Source organism: Rhamphochromis longiceps, linkage group LG12, assembly GCF_057381845.1.
Source record: "Rhamphochromis longiceps isolate RC_006_pf linkage group LG12, R_longiceps_female_GT1.1, whole genome shotgun sequence".
In the NCBI taxonomy this organism is placed as follows: domain Eukaryota; kingdom Metazoa; phylum Chordata; class Actinopteri; order Cichliformes; family Cichlidae; genus Rhamphochromis; species Rhamphochromis longiceps.
The window spans coordinates 27,737,859-27,752,578 of record NC_140568.1 but is presented as its reverse complement, the minus strand read 5'-3'; the positions used below and the strand labels follow the sequence as shown (position 1 = coordinate 27,752,578).

The window sequence follows — 14,720 nt, the reverse complement described above, 5'->3', positions numbered from 1 at the left end:
CCTCGTTTTTTCTTGAATAACTGATAGACATCCGTTTTAAAATGAATCCTGTCGTAGCTGTCAGGTAGGGTCTTACGAATCATAGGAATTTGACTTGAGGCATTTTCACAATACATCACTAGCGAGTTCCAGCTTGCTTGGTTAAGTCAAAGTAGAAAAACAAATCATAAACTACTGCTCCAGGTAAAAAGGTGGGGAAAGAAATAACATAATAGTGGGAAAAAAGTTATACAAAAATCACAATTGCTTAAATAATATGAGAACAGGTACAACTTCACACAAACTAATCACTCCTTTTGGTCACAAGATGAACATCTGCTTTGTCACAGAAAACTCAAGTTCATATTTTAGAGCTCTGCATAGCAAAATATAAAACTGCCACTTGAAATCTGAACTCTACAAATTAAGAGTTTTTCCTGTGTATAGGAGGCTATATATTGTTGGACAAGCAGCCCCAATGAGATGAGATTTCTGACAAAGCAGAGGACAGAAGCTCTGACTGAGGTGCACAAAGATCCTGAAATGGATACAAACCTAAGGTGCTACTCCATGTACAGCAACTTGCCACCTAATTCTTCATAGCCCCTCAGAGGGGGAAATATTAGAACAATTCAAAGTGCCCTTTTTATGGAAACTAAACTGTTTAGTAGGTCTCTGTAGAAAAATGCATTCTTTATACAGAAGTACAGAGTAAAACCTGATTTAAACAGAAGGAAAACTACAGCAGAGGTCTGTGTGGTTATATGACTGATGCTGCCACCTGCTGAAAATGTGATGTGAAACATTTGTCAAATCAAAGTGATGCCGTATTTTTCTATGTTCCAGTATTATATTCATGTTTAAAATCAGAATCTCTGTCATATAAGATGATAAGGAAAAAAAAAAAGTGGTGCTCAGCACCATAAAACTGGACAGCAATGCATGGCTTTTATACATTTTATATGTAAAGTGTCATTCTCAAAAAGATATTACAGTATCAAAAATAAGCCTCTCAACAATCCAAAATAAATCAGAGCACTGAAACCTACAGAACAGTTACCAACCCAACATCTACTAAACTCGGACTTCAAAACTAATTTCCCTCATTTCTTAAACACAGGATTGCTGACAGACCGATGATCAGCTTAAAACACTTCGCACAAAGAGTTCAAATCTTAATTTAACAAAACAGAATCTTTGTAAACACAAGAATCACAGGACATGGAGGACAACACTTTTAGGACTCTGTGCTGAAGAGTACCTGCTCTTTCTAAATGTAACTATTAAAAAAAAGTAACAATTTTAGAAATGTCCAGTCAACTTAAATGTGTCCTCAATATGTGAATCAGAGAATAACACAACTGTCCAAGGTCAAGAATTGCAATTAAACCTGAAAACAACTCCCAGCCATAAACTGTGCTCTTCCTTGCGAAAAAAAAAGGCCTGAATACAAGTCTCCATGTTAGATCTCTGCTGACAGTCACTCTAAATGATCCTTCTTATACCCTTAATGCACAAGAGTGCTCTGGAGGAGTGCAGAACTGCAAACGAAGCATTACTCCTCTGTGTGTGGAGCTCCTTTATGGTCGTAATCTGTTGATTGCTCAGCGTTTGTCTCGCCTTTTATCAATTTCCTTTCGAATTCGAACCTTCAGAGCTGCCCGCATGGCTGCATCCAGGATGTTCTTCTCTGCAACACGTTCTACCACCTTCTCAGGCTTGTCTTCCTTCAGAAACAGAGGGCATTTAAAGGAATTACACACAGGAAATGACCAAAGAGCTGAAAACACCATAAAAAGAAATCGGCATTAACCTTGTGCACAAGGATGGATGTAATGGTACCAGAATCTGCTTCATATTCAAGCCAAAAGAGTTCAGTCCCACTGGCGTCAGTCTCTGTGCTTGATCCACTCTCGTTTTCTTCAGCATCAGCACCGGCCCCTGGCTCTGAACCATCTGAACAATGAGCGCACACACACACACACACATTATCTTCCCGCTAATGGGTGCACAATCAGCACAAAAGTCAAGAGAAAGCACATCAGTCTTACGTCTTCTTCGAGGATGGTACACTTGCATGTCAGGTCGACGGGGTCTTCGAGGGGTTGTGGTGTGTCTCCGCCGCTGAAGCTCTTTGGCTTGCTTCACTTCTTTATCATAGTCATCTCTGGAGAAAGGGAATCAAAATTTTGTTAATGCAGAAAATATGACAACTTGGTTGTTCCATGGCATATGAATAAATAAATAATAAAAATAAAACCTAAATCAAGAACATGTAATAAACAATTTGTTCATTCAAAAAGAAAGAAAAGAAAAGATTAAGCCTCAGAAATATTTTTAACTCTTCCCTGTGATGCTCTCATTTTCATCTTACTGTTAATTTTACCTGGCTTTTTTTTTTAATTACATGAAATTAATGCTAAAACAGCAGAATGAAACAACCGCATTTAGTAATAACCTGTCATGTGGACTACTATCAAAGTCACAGATTGCAGAATTCTCCATTTATTCAAACCCAAACATTAATGGAGTAACACTGTTTTTTTAATTGTGATTTTTGACTTGACTAACCACTGTATACAGAGGTCACCTTTTAAATAAAATTGAAAGACACTGACAGCAAAATGCCCCTTTTTACCAGTCAGCCAGTCTTCAGCCAGTATTGAGAAGCTTAAATACAGGCTTGCAATGTAATTTGGGGATTTTCTTTGAACAGTCTTTTTGTGTGTGAAATGATTCATGGACATGATATCCATGCCTACATATGCATGTATGTAAATTTCTAACAGTTTGTTGTATAGTTCAGAAAATGCATTATGAAAGTAGGTCATTCCTATGTAAATTTGGCACAAAAAGTAAGGTCCATTATTTCTTTCTTGTAACAATCCACCTTGCAAATAAATCTCATACCGTTGGAAGCCTTTTTATTTGCCCTTCAGTAGTCCCACATTTCTAAGGAAAATGCATTTTTCCTAACATATGCATTGAATGATCAGCAGAGGTGAGTATGGGGGTTTTGCCATGAAAAACCTGCTAAATCTTCTCAATACCAAACAGCCTATTCTGCTATTGACTCTTGTTTGGTGTTGTCTACTGAACTAGATGATTTAGGTCTTAAATTTTTTTTTAGCAATTTTTTAATCCAAGAAATATGGGGCTATGCATGCAGCAGTAACCATACGCAGCCTCAACAGCTTGGCATCTTCTACGCTGGTCACCGGTTTGGTCCACATCCAAGCTGATCACATAACTGTTCAACAGGGTCAGGACTTCAGGTAGGACATTCCATCCTCTTCACTCCCAAAGACCGGAGCTGAGGTGGTCCGCTCTGTTGTGGTGACCACCATTTGCAGAATCTCATCTCAATATCTCTTGCCTTGAGATTGGCTCAAATTTTGGCAAGCCTCGTTTTTCCACCAAAGGAGATGCTGCCCCACGTTATAACACTACCTCCACCAAAAGCTGCTACCCTATCAGTGCAGCAATCATCACAGTGTCCCAGTGCACATGTTGCCAACAGCAGCGCAAATTTGCCTGATGGTGAACAGCAGTCATGGCAAGCCTCCTGGCAGCCCTATGACCCTGGAGATTGGCCTTGGGAGTCTGGTCTGGATTTTCTGGGTAGAGCGCAGTCAGTCATACTGTTCTGCAAACCTTGACTGAAAATCTACAGAAGTCTGACTTCTGTTCCAAAGTGCTGACAGGGTGAAGAAACAGTCTTCTTATTGTGTCGTCTTCTTGGGATTCCCATTTCGTCGCCTGTCTGACATCCTGCGTCAAATAGAACTTGGCCCTTAATTTGGATAAGGTACTTGAAGTTGCCCTATTGGCACGTACCCTGTAAGGTCCACGATAACAGGTGGTGCTAATCCGGCAACAACCAGACACCTGACTGTCTATATCCGGGGTACTAGAATCTCAAAACAAGAGTCAGTAGCAGAAAGAAACTGTTTAGGATTCACAGAGAAGATTTGCCAGGTTTTTTCATGGGCACATCCCACAAGTGGCACAATTTAAGAGGACATAAACAGACTTTACAGTGAAATATCACTTATTTTCAAAAGCCAAATACAGATTTTCCTTACCTTTTGTGCCAAGTTTACTTGCTATACTGAAATGCATTTCAAAGAAACCTACAAACAAAAACATTATAGAAGTGAAGTGATGTGTTTAATTGCTTTCCTAGTATTTTTTGGGGTCTGTCGTGTTTTCTGTCAAAAACAAGTTAAAAATGACCCCCCTTTTCACAGATGCACGCACTGATTGAACTCAGTTTTTTTCAGTATGCAGTTGTTCATCATTTTGCTTCTCAGCATCTTAAATCAAAACGAACTGGTCACCAGGCCTCTGCGACCTCCCCATATATTTTAGCTCCGAATGTAAAAGCGTGTATGTTAATAACAAGATAACATTCACTTAATCATAAAATTACTTTTCACTACTAATAACAACGATTATGTTTTTAGCTGAATGACCTATTGCACTAGCATACGCTAATAGCAGCTGAGGAACTCGCCTAGCAATCTGGTTCCTCCGGATATGGTGCAGGAAGCCGTGGCTCATATCCAAGCGGCCACCTGGTTTGTATTTCAGCTCGTGGACCCCCTCTTCTCTTAAAACATCCATTTCAGCAAACCGCTTCCAAACAAAGTCAGTATTTAAGCACTACTGATTGCAACAAGTCCCAATCAGAGCACTGTGAACGGTCAAAAAGCTATATAGCTACGGCTAACTAACGATAACATGTTGTCCAATTATAATGCTCCCTGAGTTAATAAAAATGTTATAACTAAATTGCACACCATAAACAAATACCCATACATGACAAACCTTTATATATATATTATATATATATATATAAAAGACAAACAAAGGTCCAGTTAAAGTTTAGAAGTTAGGCAAGTTATTATATTAGTTTTTGGTAAGTGATTAACAGCGTGTATAGCGTTAGTAGGTTTTTAAACTCCGGGTTAGGTTTTAGTTTGCTGCTCCACGGCTACAACGCACAATCGCCGCGAGTTTCGAGGCGCACCGTGTTTGACCCATTCATCACTCCCTCCAAATAACGTAAAGTTTTAGCTTCTCCATTGTTTTGACGCCGTCTCTCTGCTGCTATGGTTTCTTTGAAGCGTGAAAGAGAGGTGGATTTAGATGATGATGACAATGAAGACGGAGGTAAGTATGTTCCTCAAACGTATGCCCTGCGTTTGGTTAGCAGTTAGCGTTGTTGTTAGCCAGTGGTGTGTTCGTTTTTTTTACTGGCCTGTCCAGTAACGTATAGACGGATCAATAAGTGTCTCCACTGTGTGCTAAAAACAACGATACCCATCATCTTAAAGCACCCAGTGTTTGAAAACAAGCATACCTCACAACATTAAAGCTAAGCTAGTTAGCATGTTTAGCTCATTGCTTTGAAATGTTGGTACATGGTTTGGCTTGACATTTGTTCTTGGGCCACTTCACGTTGCAGTGGCAGCCAAAGTGGGACGAGGACATGCAGTAGAAGACCGAAGAAGCCGCCACTGTCCTTACCTTGACACCATAAACAGGTAGGCCGGAGTAGACTGTGTATTGCTATTAAAGCTGTATTCCACCTCTGCAGGTGAATTCACGTCTGTCAATCCTGCAGGAGTGTGCTGGACTTCGACTTTGAGAAACTCTGCTCCATCTCTCTCTCCCACATCAATGTCTACGCCTGCCTTATATGTGGGAAATACTTTCAAGGTAGGCAAATTGACATTTTAACTGGGGATCAGAGACCCTGTTGTATTTGTACTGATTTGTGTGGGTTTTGTTTTGTTTTTTGTAGGAAGAGGTCTGAAGTCTCACGCGTACACTCACAGCGTACAGTTTACCCATCATGTGTTCCTCAATCTGCATACACTCAAGTTTTACTGTCTGCCAGATAACTATGAGATCATTGATTCATCACTAGAAGATATCACAGTAAGTAAAGTAATGTTTTTCATACTAAAACTAAAATTCATGTAATCTCACTGGCCACTTTATAGGGTACACCTTATTACTACAGGTTTGGACCCCTTTTACCTTCAGAGCTTGCTTATTAATTCTTCATGGCAGAAATTCAACAAGGTGATTGAAAATTCCTCAGAGAAATTGGTCCATTTTGACATGATAGTGTCAGACAGTTGCTGCAGATTTGTCAGCTGCACATCCATGATGTGTGGCTCCTGTTTCATCACATCCCATTGCTTTGAAATCTGGTGACTGGAGGCAATTTGAGCATTTAAACTCACTGGACCGTATTCACTTATCTCTGTGATCAGGATAGACAGCATTAGCTACACCAGAGGGACAGCTCAGGTTGAGCAGTTTAGAGGTGAAGTTAGAGACAAGTCTGAGGGAGGTTTGGACATGTGCAGAGGAGGGATAAGGCATATACTGGGCTGTAATGAGAAGAGGTGAAATTGAGGCAGATGATCCGCTGTGATGCCACCTAATAGGAGCAGCCGAAAGAAGAAAAAGAATCTACAGTGTAAATATATATCTATGCTAAAGGTTAAATTACATTCAAAATATTTTGACTTTAGTGACTTTTTTTTAAGCTGAATTGAGTGAATAAATATCTTCCAGTCTGAATTGTGACTGGATTGACTGAAGAAGCACCAGTGTTTTCAGTCTGATATGATACTAACCATGTTCTGTTTGATTTTGTCATTATTTCTGAGCTCTGGCTTTGGAAGAGTTACCACAAACAGCTGATTTGCTTACATGCAGCAGACTGTGACAGCACTGAGCAGCTCCTTCAGTGGGAGACTGCGGCACCCACGGTGTGGGACGGAGAGATTTCGCAGGTCTTTCCTCCCCACTGCTGTCAGACTCCATAATAAAGACTTTAACTGATCAAGCAAACACATCCATACATATGCAATAATACTAAGTGCAATAATCCTTTCTGTCATCGTTGTATTTTTACTCAGTTGTATATAGTATTTGTATTTGTATTCTATTTTTATCTTATTGTATATTTATTTTATTTTATTCTACTGTATATAGTATTTTATTTTATTCTATTCTGTACAGTTGTGTACTGTATTTATTCTTATTGTATTCTAATTTTTGCCTCATAACTTTTGCACTGTCCACTTCCTGCTGTGACAAAACAAATTTCCCACGTGTGGGACTAATAAAGGTTATCTTATCTTATCTTATCTTATCTTATCTTATCTTATCTTATCTTATCTTATCTTATCTTATCTTATTTCTTCTCTCTACAGTACGTGCTGAAGCCAACTTTCACCAAGCAGCACATTGCGGGGCTGGACAAGCAGGGTAAACTGTACAGAGCCTATGACGGTACCACCTACTTACCGGGCATTGTAGGGCTCAACAACATCAAAGCCAATGACTATGCCAATGTGGTGTTACAGGTATGGATATCTACCACTCTAGATTTTATTAATTGTTGTACATTTTTTGAATAATATCCTCCCTTCTCATTTGTGTCTCTCTTTTCAAGGCTTTTTCTAATGTTCCACCTTTGCGAAATTACTTCCTGGAGGAGGAAAACTACAGAGGAATCCGCAGGCCCCCGGGAGACATCATGTTTCTCTTGGTGCAGAGGTTTGGTGAGCTGATGCGCAAACTTTGGAATCCAAGAAACTTTAAGGCCCATGTGTCACCCCACGAGATGTTGCAGGCTGTAGTGTTGTGCAGCAAGAAGAACTTCCAGATTACAAAGCAAGGTATTGCTTTACATTCACTAAGTTGTACTTTCTGGGCTTAGGTAGGCTTTCAATACAGGTTTTGGTGCTAATTGATTGTTTTCTGTTCTGCAGGTGATGCTGTGGACTTCATGACGTGGTTCTTAAATGCCCTGCATGGTGCTCTCGGAGGCACAAAGAAGAAGCCATGTAAGTGGGAAAAAAATTGGATTTGACTCTTAAGTTTGGTTCTAATGCAGTAGTGCATCTTTAGCCTTCTGTTGTGATATTAAAAGCATCTTAAGGACTTTAAGGGTTAATTTAATTTGTATTTTTTTGATTCTCAAACCTTGGGTTTCATACAGAATCTGCAGTCTCTGCACAAAATCATATTGTGACTGTGCAGTGTGATGGACAAGCTCCGTGGACTATGACGTTTGCAGATGACATTGTGACTTGTAGTGAGAATGTAGAGCAGGTGGAAGAGATCACTTCGACGGTTCACCTCATTATGAAGCCACTAAACCTCCCTTTTCTTGCCCTTCTCCCCTCATAGCAATCATTACAAAAGCATTTCAAGGCTACATGCGGATCTTCTCCAAAAAACTCCCACACCCAGATTTGGTGAGTTTCTTGCTTGTGTTATAAGATAATTGTTTAACATATGGACCTGAATAAGTTTAGTAATAGAAAAACTTGACTTTATTTGTTACTTATTCAAATTCTTTTTAAGTTCTGCACTATTTAAGATTCAGTTCTTCTAAGAGTCCAATAGCATTTTACTATGTATTCTGTGAAAGTATATAACTCATTTCCTGTGAATTGAGTTGTTTATGTTTTGATGACTTTGATTTTTAAAATCTTACAGCCGCCAGAGGAAAAAGAGGCTCTGCTTACAACAGATGAGTATCAGGAGCAGATGTCTGAGTCTTCCTTTCTGTTTCTGACCCTTGACCTCCCAACTGCTCCACTGTACAAGGATGAAAAAGAGCAGCTTATAATCCCTCAGGTCCCTCTCTTTAACATCCTGGCCAAGTTCAATGGCAGCACAGAGAAGGTACCGATTCATTTTAATCCTACTGGCTTTGATAATCACTCTCACAAAGTAAAAGAGCTTGCAAATACTGCCATGTCAATATCGCAGTGGAGTGATCTGTACTACTGATGGCTGTGCAGTAATATAAAGTAGAAAGTGCAAAATTGAACTAAAGGTGTCAACACTAGGTGACAGTGTTTTATCAGAAACGGTTAATGTAGCTGACACAACTACAGCCTATATCTTCCTCTCTCCTCCACTGTGCTTGCACCGATGTGGAGAACAGCTGCGCACCTCTTGAGTTTGTGCCACACACTTAGTGTCAGAATGAAGGAAGTGCGCTGCGTATATCAAGCGCAGCATTATGCCCTCTAACATCCATGACGTAGCCACTGGGTTTAACAACTTTTATTGCAGAAAACCTGCAGTGATACAAAAGTTTGCATTGAAACTTAGGTTTTTACAGTCTATAAGCATTATTAGCTTTTCCGTTAATATCCACGAACTGGATATGTGGTGCAAAGCTTAGACATGTTTGTCTTGTTTTGCTCCTGGTTATTATTGCTTTGGTTCTTTGCAACCAAGCGTGATTTCTGTCTAGCATCATGAGAAGTTTCACCTTTCAGGCTGTTCTCTAGAATCCCTTTCCTTCCACGTCTGCCTCTACATCGACATTTCTCCTCAGGGCAGTCCTCGATGCTACAGCTAATGGCCATTCAGTCATGTGGTACAAATTGGTGTTGCATAAAAGTCCACTTAATTTGATTCAAAACAATCTCTTCCTCCAAAAAAAGAAAGAAAAATCTGTTGATAACATTAATTTTGAAAGGGTGTCTATTTTAATTGAAATTAGAGCATTTAAAGCTTAGTGTTACTTAGATGTGAGTTCTATTAATAATTGAACACTGAGAACAAATCTGTGTATTTTCCCTTAATTATAGGAATACAAAACCTACAAAGAGAATTTTCTCAAAAGGTTCCAGTTGACCAAACTGCCTCCGTACCTCATCTTTTGCATCAAAAGATTCACCAAGAACAACTTCTTTGTGGAAAAGAACCCCACAATTGTCAACTTCCCTATAACGTAAGTGCCATTCGTGTATTCAAAATGTAGCCTTGATCAAAGACATTATACTTACTGCGTGTTGTATCTCTTGTGTGTTCATTGTGTCTTCGGTTTAAATGACGGTATGTCGTCCCTTTGTGTAATTCAACAGAAATGTAGACCTTCGTGAATACTTGACAGAAGAAGCTCAAGCCACCGAGAAGAACACGACGTATGACCTCATTGCAAATGTAGTGCATGATGGGAAACCCACTGAGGGAGCGTACAGAATACATGTTCTGCATCATGTAAGCATCTAGAACTTTTTGGTACTGCTAATAGAATTAACCGAGCACGTTAATGCTTTTAGCCAAATTGATTTTGTAAACTGTGGCTTGTCTTAAACGGCATCCGTTTGTCTTTGTGTTTAATCAGGGAACTGGAAAGTGGTACGAGATGCAGGACCTGCAGGTGACTGACATCCTCCCTCAGATGATCACACTTTCAGAGGCTTACATCCAGGCAAGTCGACCACTCAGTTTTATGTGCAACATCCACAGTTTGAAGCAGACCATTGCATCTTCGGACTGTGATATTGACGACATGCGTTAATTGTTTAACAAGGAGTCCTTGTAGTTGACAGTGTGCTTTCTCCTCCCCTCTCAGATCTGGAAGAGGCAAGAAAGCAATGATGGAAGAAACAACCACATGGGGATTTAAAGTATTCCTCAGTGTGTGAATAACCAGAGGCTTTGTGATTGTCCTGGACATGAACTGGGTATTTATGTGTTTTAAAACAACAGAATGTTGAATGAGAGTGGCAAGAGAGCATCAGGGCATCCTTTACAACCACATGAAGCAAATGTCTGCTTGTTTTTTTTTTTCTTTTTTCCCCACAGTTTTATCTTTTTACTACTTGGAAGTTTCTAAATAAACCAGGTCCAGTACACATGTCTGTCTGCAGGTTACATTTTTTTTACACCACACCTTTGATATAATTTAATACCATTTTTATTCATATGTGGTCATTTGCAACAGCAGTCAAGGCAAGATCAAATAATGTTACAGAAGCAGCAGCTGTGTCGATCCATTATATTCTTAGAGCTCAGCGTGTGGCTTGCAGATTTTCACATTGATAATAACAGCTATTGTAATACACAGAATAAGACTTACTGTTCAGCCTTAAACTAATGTTTCAGAATGAACCCCAGCCTCAGTGGGACACTTCATGCAAACTGGAAACTTCATGTGTAACATTCATAAGGCTTATTGACTGGAATATGGAAAATTTACCCATAAAACAGCAACAATAACAAAAATGTAAAAAACAAACAATCAGTGCATCACAGGTAGAAAACATTTAACAGTTGATCAGTTTAATAAAAAGTAGGTCACTGTGTGCACAAGGCTGCAGTCAGTCTGGCAGGCTTCACTCATTCTTCTTCCACATGTATTTCTCACAGTAGGCTTGATTCTGCAGATTGAAAACACAAAGATCTGAAACAAACGTAGCGTCTCACAGAGTAGCAGTCTTCTTTGTGTATGTCAGAGGACAGGAGAAGACATAATTAAAAGACACATTCAATTAACTGGTGATTTTAACATTTAACCTGGGGTAGACCCCAACCTGACCAGTCTCAGTGGATGGAAATTGCTTGTATTCTGATCAGAGAGGACATTATGTTACATGTTTGCCACAACTAAAACTCAGGGCAGACTGAGCTGTCTTTCCATACAGATCCTGATATTTATATAAGGAGTATTACTGATGCAATCAATAAACATAAAAAACTCATCAATAGGCTAAATTATTAGAAAAGAGAGATTGGAAGACTCTTTAACAGATAGCAAGGGTTTATCAAATACACAGAAGAGTAAGAGCTGGGTCCAGCTGGCGATCTGAAGTGTTTTTCTTTAAGATGGGATGCATAACTTTAGGCAGCCAGTGGCAAAATCGATTTAATTGCTGTATATTTAGTTTTCACATGGATGTTCATGTCTTTTATCATTTCACACTACTAATAATAAAGAATTTCACGTACACCACACTCCTGAGCAGTTTCAGCATCTTTGCACCAGTAGCTTGGTCCCCAGGTACAACGATTCTTTCCCAGCGGTTCCAGCTGCTTCGAGGCCACACACAGATCAGCTCTCTGCAGGACAGATGGAAAGAAACATCATGAGAACATGAACAACACCTAAAGAATGACAGCTGCTCATGAGTGGTGCCATCAAGTGGTTACTTGTGTGTCTGTGATTGATATTGCCCTGACTGGAATGATTCACATCGTAAATTTGCAGATCAGTGCACGTTTGTGAAGGTTTTAGTTGCTGAATTTCTGTGTTGCTGCAGGCTGTGGTAAAAATTTGAATTAGTGCTGATACAGGCTCTATGTTGCTATTCAGATGTAAACCCATTGACAATAACCTTTAGTTTATTCTTACTTCACATGCATGAGGATATCCCATCTGGTTTCCCAAGACCTTCTGCAGCCGTGAGCCGTAGATACTGGTGAAGGCTTCACACTGAAAAGAGAATCAACAGTATTATCGTGCTGTGACACTTTAAAGACTCGAGCGAAAGTCCAGACAAGAAGCTGAATGATCGCATAAAAAGGTTGGAGAAATTTACCAAAAGGCTCACTGGCTTCAAGTGTTTTAAAGTTCCATATAATTTGTAAAGAGTGTTGTTCTAAGAGTACCACTGTTAGCTGAGAGTCAGACCTTAGGGATGGCGGTAGGGTGGATGTCACACACAGACTCCAGGAAAGCATAAGTTTGAGCTTCAGTGGCGTTGAGGCCCTGGTGTAGTCGGCTCAGCGCAGCCAGTATGCGGCATGACTCACAGTCTGATGGGAGGAACACCTCTGGAGAATCAGCAACAGTAGAGCATTAATTAGGTGAATGAGGAAGTGAGCCAGGTCCAGTCTATACATCAATAACGACAAACCTGGAACCGGCTGCTCATTGAACAGACAGAGGTGCAGAAGACTGCATATCGTGTGAGGTGCAGCAGAAGACAAAAGGAATTCGACAATCTCGACGCCATATTTATTGATGAAATCATCACACTGGTCCTTATAGTGCTTGGGTATAAGATCGCAGACCTCCCCCATGACCTTCTTTATAGCATCCTGCAGGGCAAGAAGGACAAGGCAGGATTTACACGATGTGATGGATGGTACGGTTCTTTAAATGAACCAAAGTAAAGAAAAGATGACCTCAGTCATGTTTTTGGGCAGCAGACTCTCCAGCTTCTTGATGATAAACAAACACAGGGTGCAAACTGGGTTGAGCTCGTCCTGGAGAGAGAATTAGCCGATAAGAGGCCCATTTCATAAAATTCACAAAGGTTTCACTTCACTTTTCAATTTATATTCGACTTCTGCTTTCTCATACTGACATCTGTCTTTGTTCCTGTGGCCAGTGTATCTGTGCCAGCTGCATGGTGGGAGAGTTTCTGCACTTTCTCTTTCTCGTGAGGAGCACAAAGTCCAAAAGCTGCACAAAGCTCTCCTGGTTTCTACAAAAAAGCAAAAACAAAAAAAACAACAACCCCAAAACACAATATATCAAATATTTTACATCAAGTAAAAGGACTCTCAGAAGGCTTCAGTGTTTATGGTCTTCTTTCATAAAAAGAAGCCTCACTTGAGGTTAAACTCACCACGTGATCAGGGGTTTGATGCAGGATTTTGGGCAGGTAAGTCTTCACCTGTAAATCACACTCTGGCACCTGCTCTTCAGGGAGGCGGCGGCACAAAGCGTGCAAGCTTTCATATACGACTCCCTGCAAACGCATGGAGAGAAATATTACAAGGGTGTGGCGGCCACTTTATTTAATAAGCATTTCTTCAAGCCCAGTTCGTGTCGCGAGTAAAACAGTGAAGTGAAAGTAAAGTGAAACCGTTCTTTACCTTGGTATCGCTGCTGAAAATCATGTTGGCCGACAGCTGGATGATCTGGCTGCATTCTGGACAGATATCCAACGTCTGCTGAAGCCACAGTGACAAAATTGCTCAGTTTTCGCGCTTTCATGTTATGCAAACAGATACAGTTTTGTTTAGTTTTTTTTTTTTCAATACATGTGCTCTTTTCGAGGCTTACCAGAGATTTCTGCTTTATGAATGACAAAGGGTCAGTAATAAACCTGGAGTCTCCTTCAGTCAAAAGAGAAAAGAAACAGAAAACAAGACAGAAGATTGCAGGTAATGGCTTCAGCATCGGTTAGCATATAGTTACAACACTACAAGGGGGTTATACGTTTTCAATAAACAGCAACAACAGCCTGGTGTAAGTTTACATTATATATTGTATACAGTAGTGTATAACTGAATAATGAATAAATGTCGTCTGGTGGGGGGGCGCAGTGATGCAGACATTAATATGATTGTGAGTAAACGTCCATCTTACCGGGCCACAGGGACACCGCGAGGATCACGAGAACAAATCCAGATGCAGACATGGTTTAAGCAGCAGAGGACAACACAGATCGGATAATTTTGACTAGAAAAACATCGGTGCAGCTGTTTGGGTTGCAGCGGAAGTACAGATCGATCGTCTTTACCCTATCAGAACGTCATGCGCAATGCGCAGGCGCCTATGGACTATTAAAGGCCATACGCTTCAAATTAAATCTCTAAACTTCCTTAGTTATCTATTGCAGTGATAAATACAGGCTAAGAGTGGATAAACGAACATTTTCCGAGCCTTGGAGGCGCATGTCTTTTAGGGGTGTCTGGTATAAAAACTTGACGCTCTTGACATAACATGAAAAGCAGAAGGGAATTGAGAGTCAAGGCTCCTTCGCCAAGAACGTGGCCACTTTTTGAAGTTTTATTTCAGGTTGTCTGGAACCTCCACTATAATTCACTCGGTTCTTCCTGTGCCCATGCGCCATGCCTCATCAGATTCAGTTAGTGTCAAACAACACGTATCACGTGCCTCTACCTTGGCTCATGAAGAAATCTAAAATGACCACCAGATCGCAGCAGAG

The 14,720-nt window shown here is 40.2% G+C and overlaps 3 protein-coding genes across 4 annotated transcripts; 1 reads left to right on the top strand and 2 right to left on the bottom strand.

The window, feature by feature from the left end:
* Nucleotides 1–922: 922 nt before the first annotated feature.
* On the bottom strand, nt 923–4,725 carry lg12h2orf68 (linkage group 12 C2orf68 homolog). The gene is made up of 4 exons (XM_085425571.1): nt 4,496–4,725; nt 2,031–2,146; nt 1,793–1,935; nt 923–1,706 (listed from the first exon to the last, which is right to left on the bottom strand). Exons 1-4 carry the CDS (start codon nt 4,603–4,605, stop codon nt 1,584–1,586), a joined length of 492 nt encoding a protein of 163 aa, XP_085281697.1. The 5' UTR covers nt 4,606–4,725; the 3' UTR covers nt 923–1,583.
* A 243-nt stretch (nt 4,726–4,968) lies between these two features.
* Nucleotides 4,969–10,675, top strand: usp39 (ubiquitin specific peptidase 39). The gene is made up of 13 exons (XM_085425566.1): nt 4,969–5,154; nt 5,450–5,528; nt 5,609–5,703; nt 5,789–5,925; nt 7,218–7,370; nt 7,460–7,685; nt 7,779–7,853; nt 8,200–8,267; nt 8,512–8,700; nt 9,621–9,763; nt 9,897–10,032; nt 10,160–10,246; nt 10,391–10,675. The coding sequence occupies exons 1-13, from the start codon at nt 5,094–5,096 to the stop codon at nt 10,442–10,444; spliced, it is 1,503 nt and encodes a 500-aa protein (XP_085281692.1). The 5' UTR covers nt 4,969–5,093; the 3' UTR covers nt 10,445–10,675.
* Nucleotides 10,676–10,745: 70 nt separating this feature from the next.
* Nucleotides 10,746–14,416, bottom strand: sftpbb (surfactant protein Bb). Of its 2 annotated transcripts, none has more exons than XM_085425569.1 (11): nt 14,138–14,416; nt 13,832–13,884; nt 13,642–13,716; nt 13,392–13,514; nt 13,128–13,247; nt 12,946–13,026; nt 12,675–12,858; nt 12,449–12,591; nt 12,170–12,250; nt 11,767–11,877; nt 10,746–11,198 (listed from the first exon to the last, which is right to left on the bottom strand). In XM_085425569.1, the coding sequence occupies exons 1-11, from the start codon at nt 14,187–14,189 to the stop codon at nt 11,154–11,156; spliced, it is 1,068 nt and encodes a 355-aa protein (XP_085281695.1). In that variant the 5' UTR covers nt 14,190–14,416; the 3' UTR covers nt 10,746–11,153. The 2 variants fall into 2 exon arrangements, with proteins under 2 accessions (XP_085281695.1, XP_085281694.1); XM_085425568.1 differs by having other exon boundaries at nt 10,747–11,198; nt 13,642–13,719; nt 14,138–14,406.
* Between the last annotated feature and the right edge of the window lie 304 nt (nt 14,417–14,720).

Excerpts from the sequence above, each read along its gene's own strand:
- usp39 (XM_085425566.1), top strand. The coding sequence starts at position 5,094 with ATGGTTTCTTTGAAGCGTGAAAGAGAGGTGGATTTAGATGATGATGAC. Across the intron at positions 7,686-7,778 it reads CTTCCAGATTACAAAGCAAG|GTGATGCTGTGGACTTCATG; the intron begins GTATTGCTTTAC and ends TCTGTTCTGCAG. Across the intron at positions 8,701-9,620 it reads TCAATGGCAGCACAGAGAAG|GAATACAAAACCTACAAAGA; the intron begins GTACCGATTCAT and ends CCTTAATTATAG.
- lg12h2orf68 (XM_085425571.1), bottom strand. The coding sequence starts at position 4,605 with ATGGATGTTTTAAGAGAAGAGGGGGTCCACGAGCTGAAATACAAACCA. Across the intron at positions 2,147-4,495 it reads CGGAGGAACCAGATTGCTAG|AGATGACTATGATAAAGAAG; the intron begins GCGAGTTCCTCA and ends CCCTTTCTCCAG. Across the intron at positions 1,936-2,030 it reads GTACCATCCTCGAAGAAGAC|ATGGTTCAGAGCCAGGGGCC; the intron begins GTAAGACTGATG and ends CTCATTGTTCAG.
- sftpbb (XM_085425568.1), bottom strand. The coding sequence starts at position 14,189 with ATGTCTGCATCTGGATTTGTTCTCGTGATCCTCGCGGTGTCCCTGTGG. Across the intron at positions 13,027-13,127 it reads CCACAGGAACAAAGACAGAT|GACGAGCTCAACCCAGTTTG; the intron begins GTCAGTATGAGA and ends TTCTCTCTCCAG. Across the intron at positions 11,878-12,169 it reads GATATCCTCATGCATGTGAA|AGAGCTGATCTGTGTGTGGC; the intron begins GTAAGAATAAAC and ends TCTGTCCTGCAG.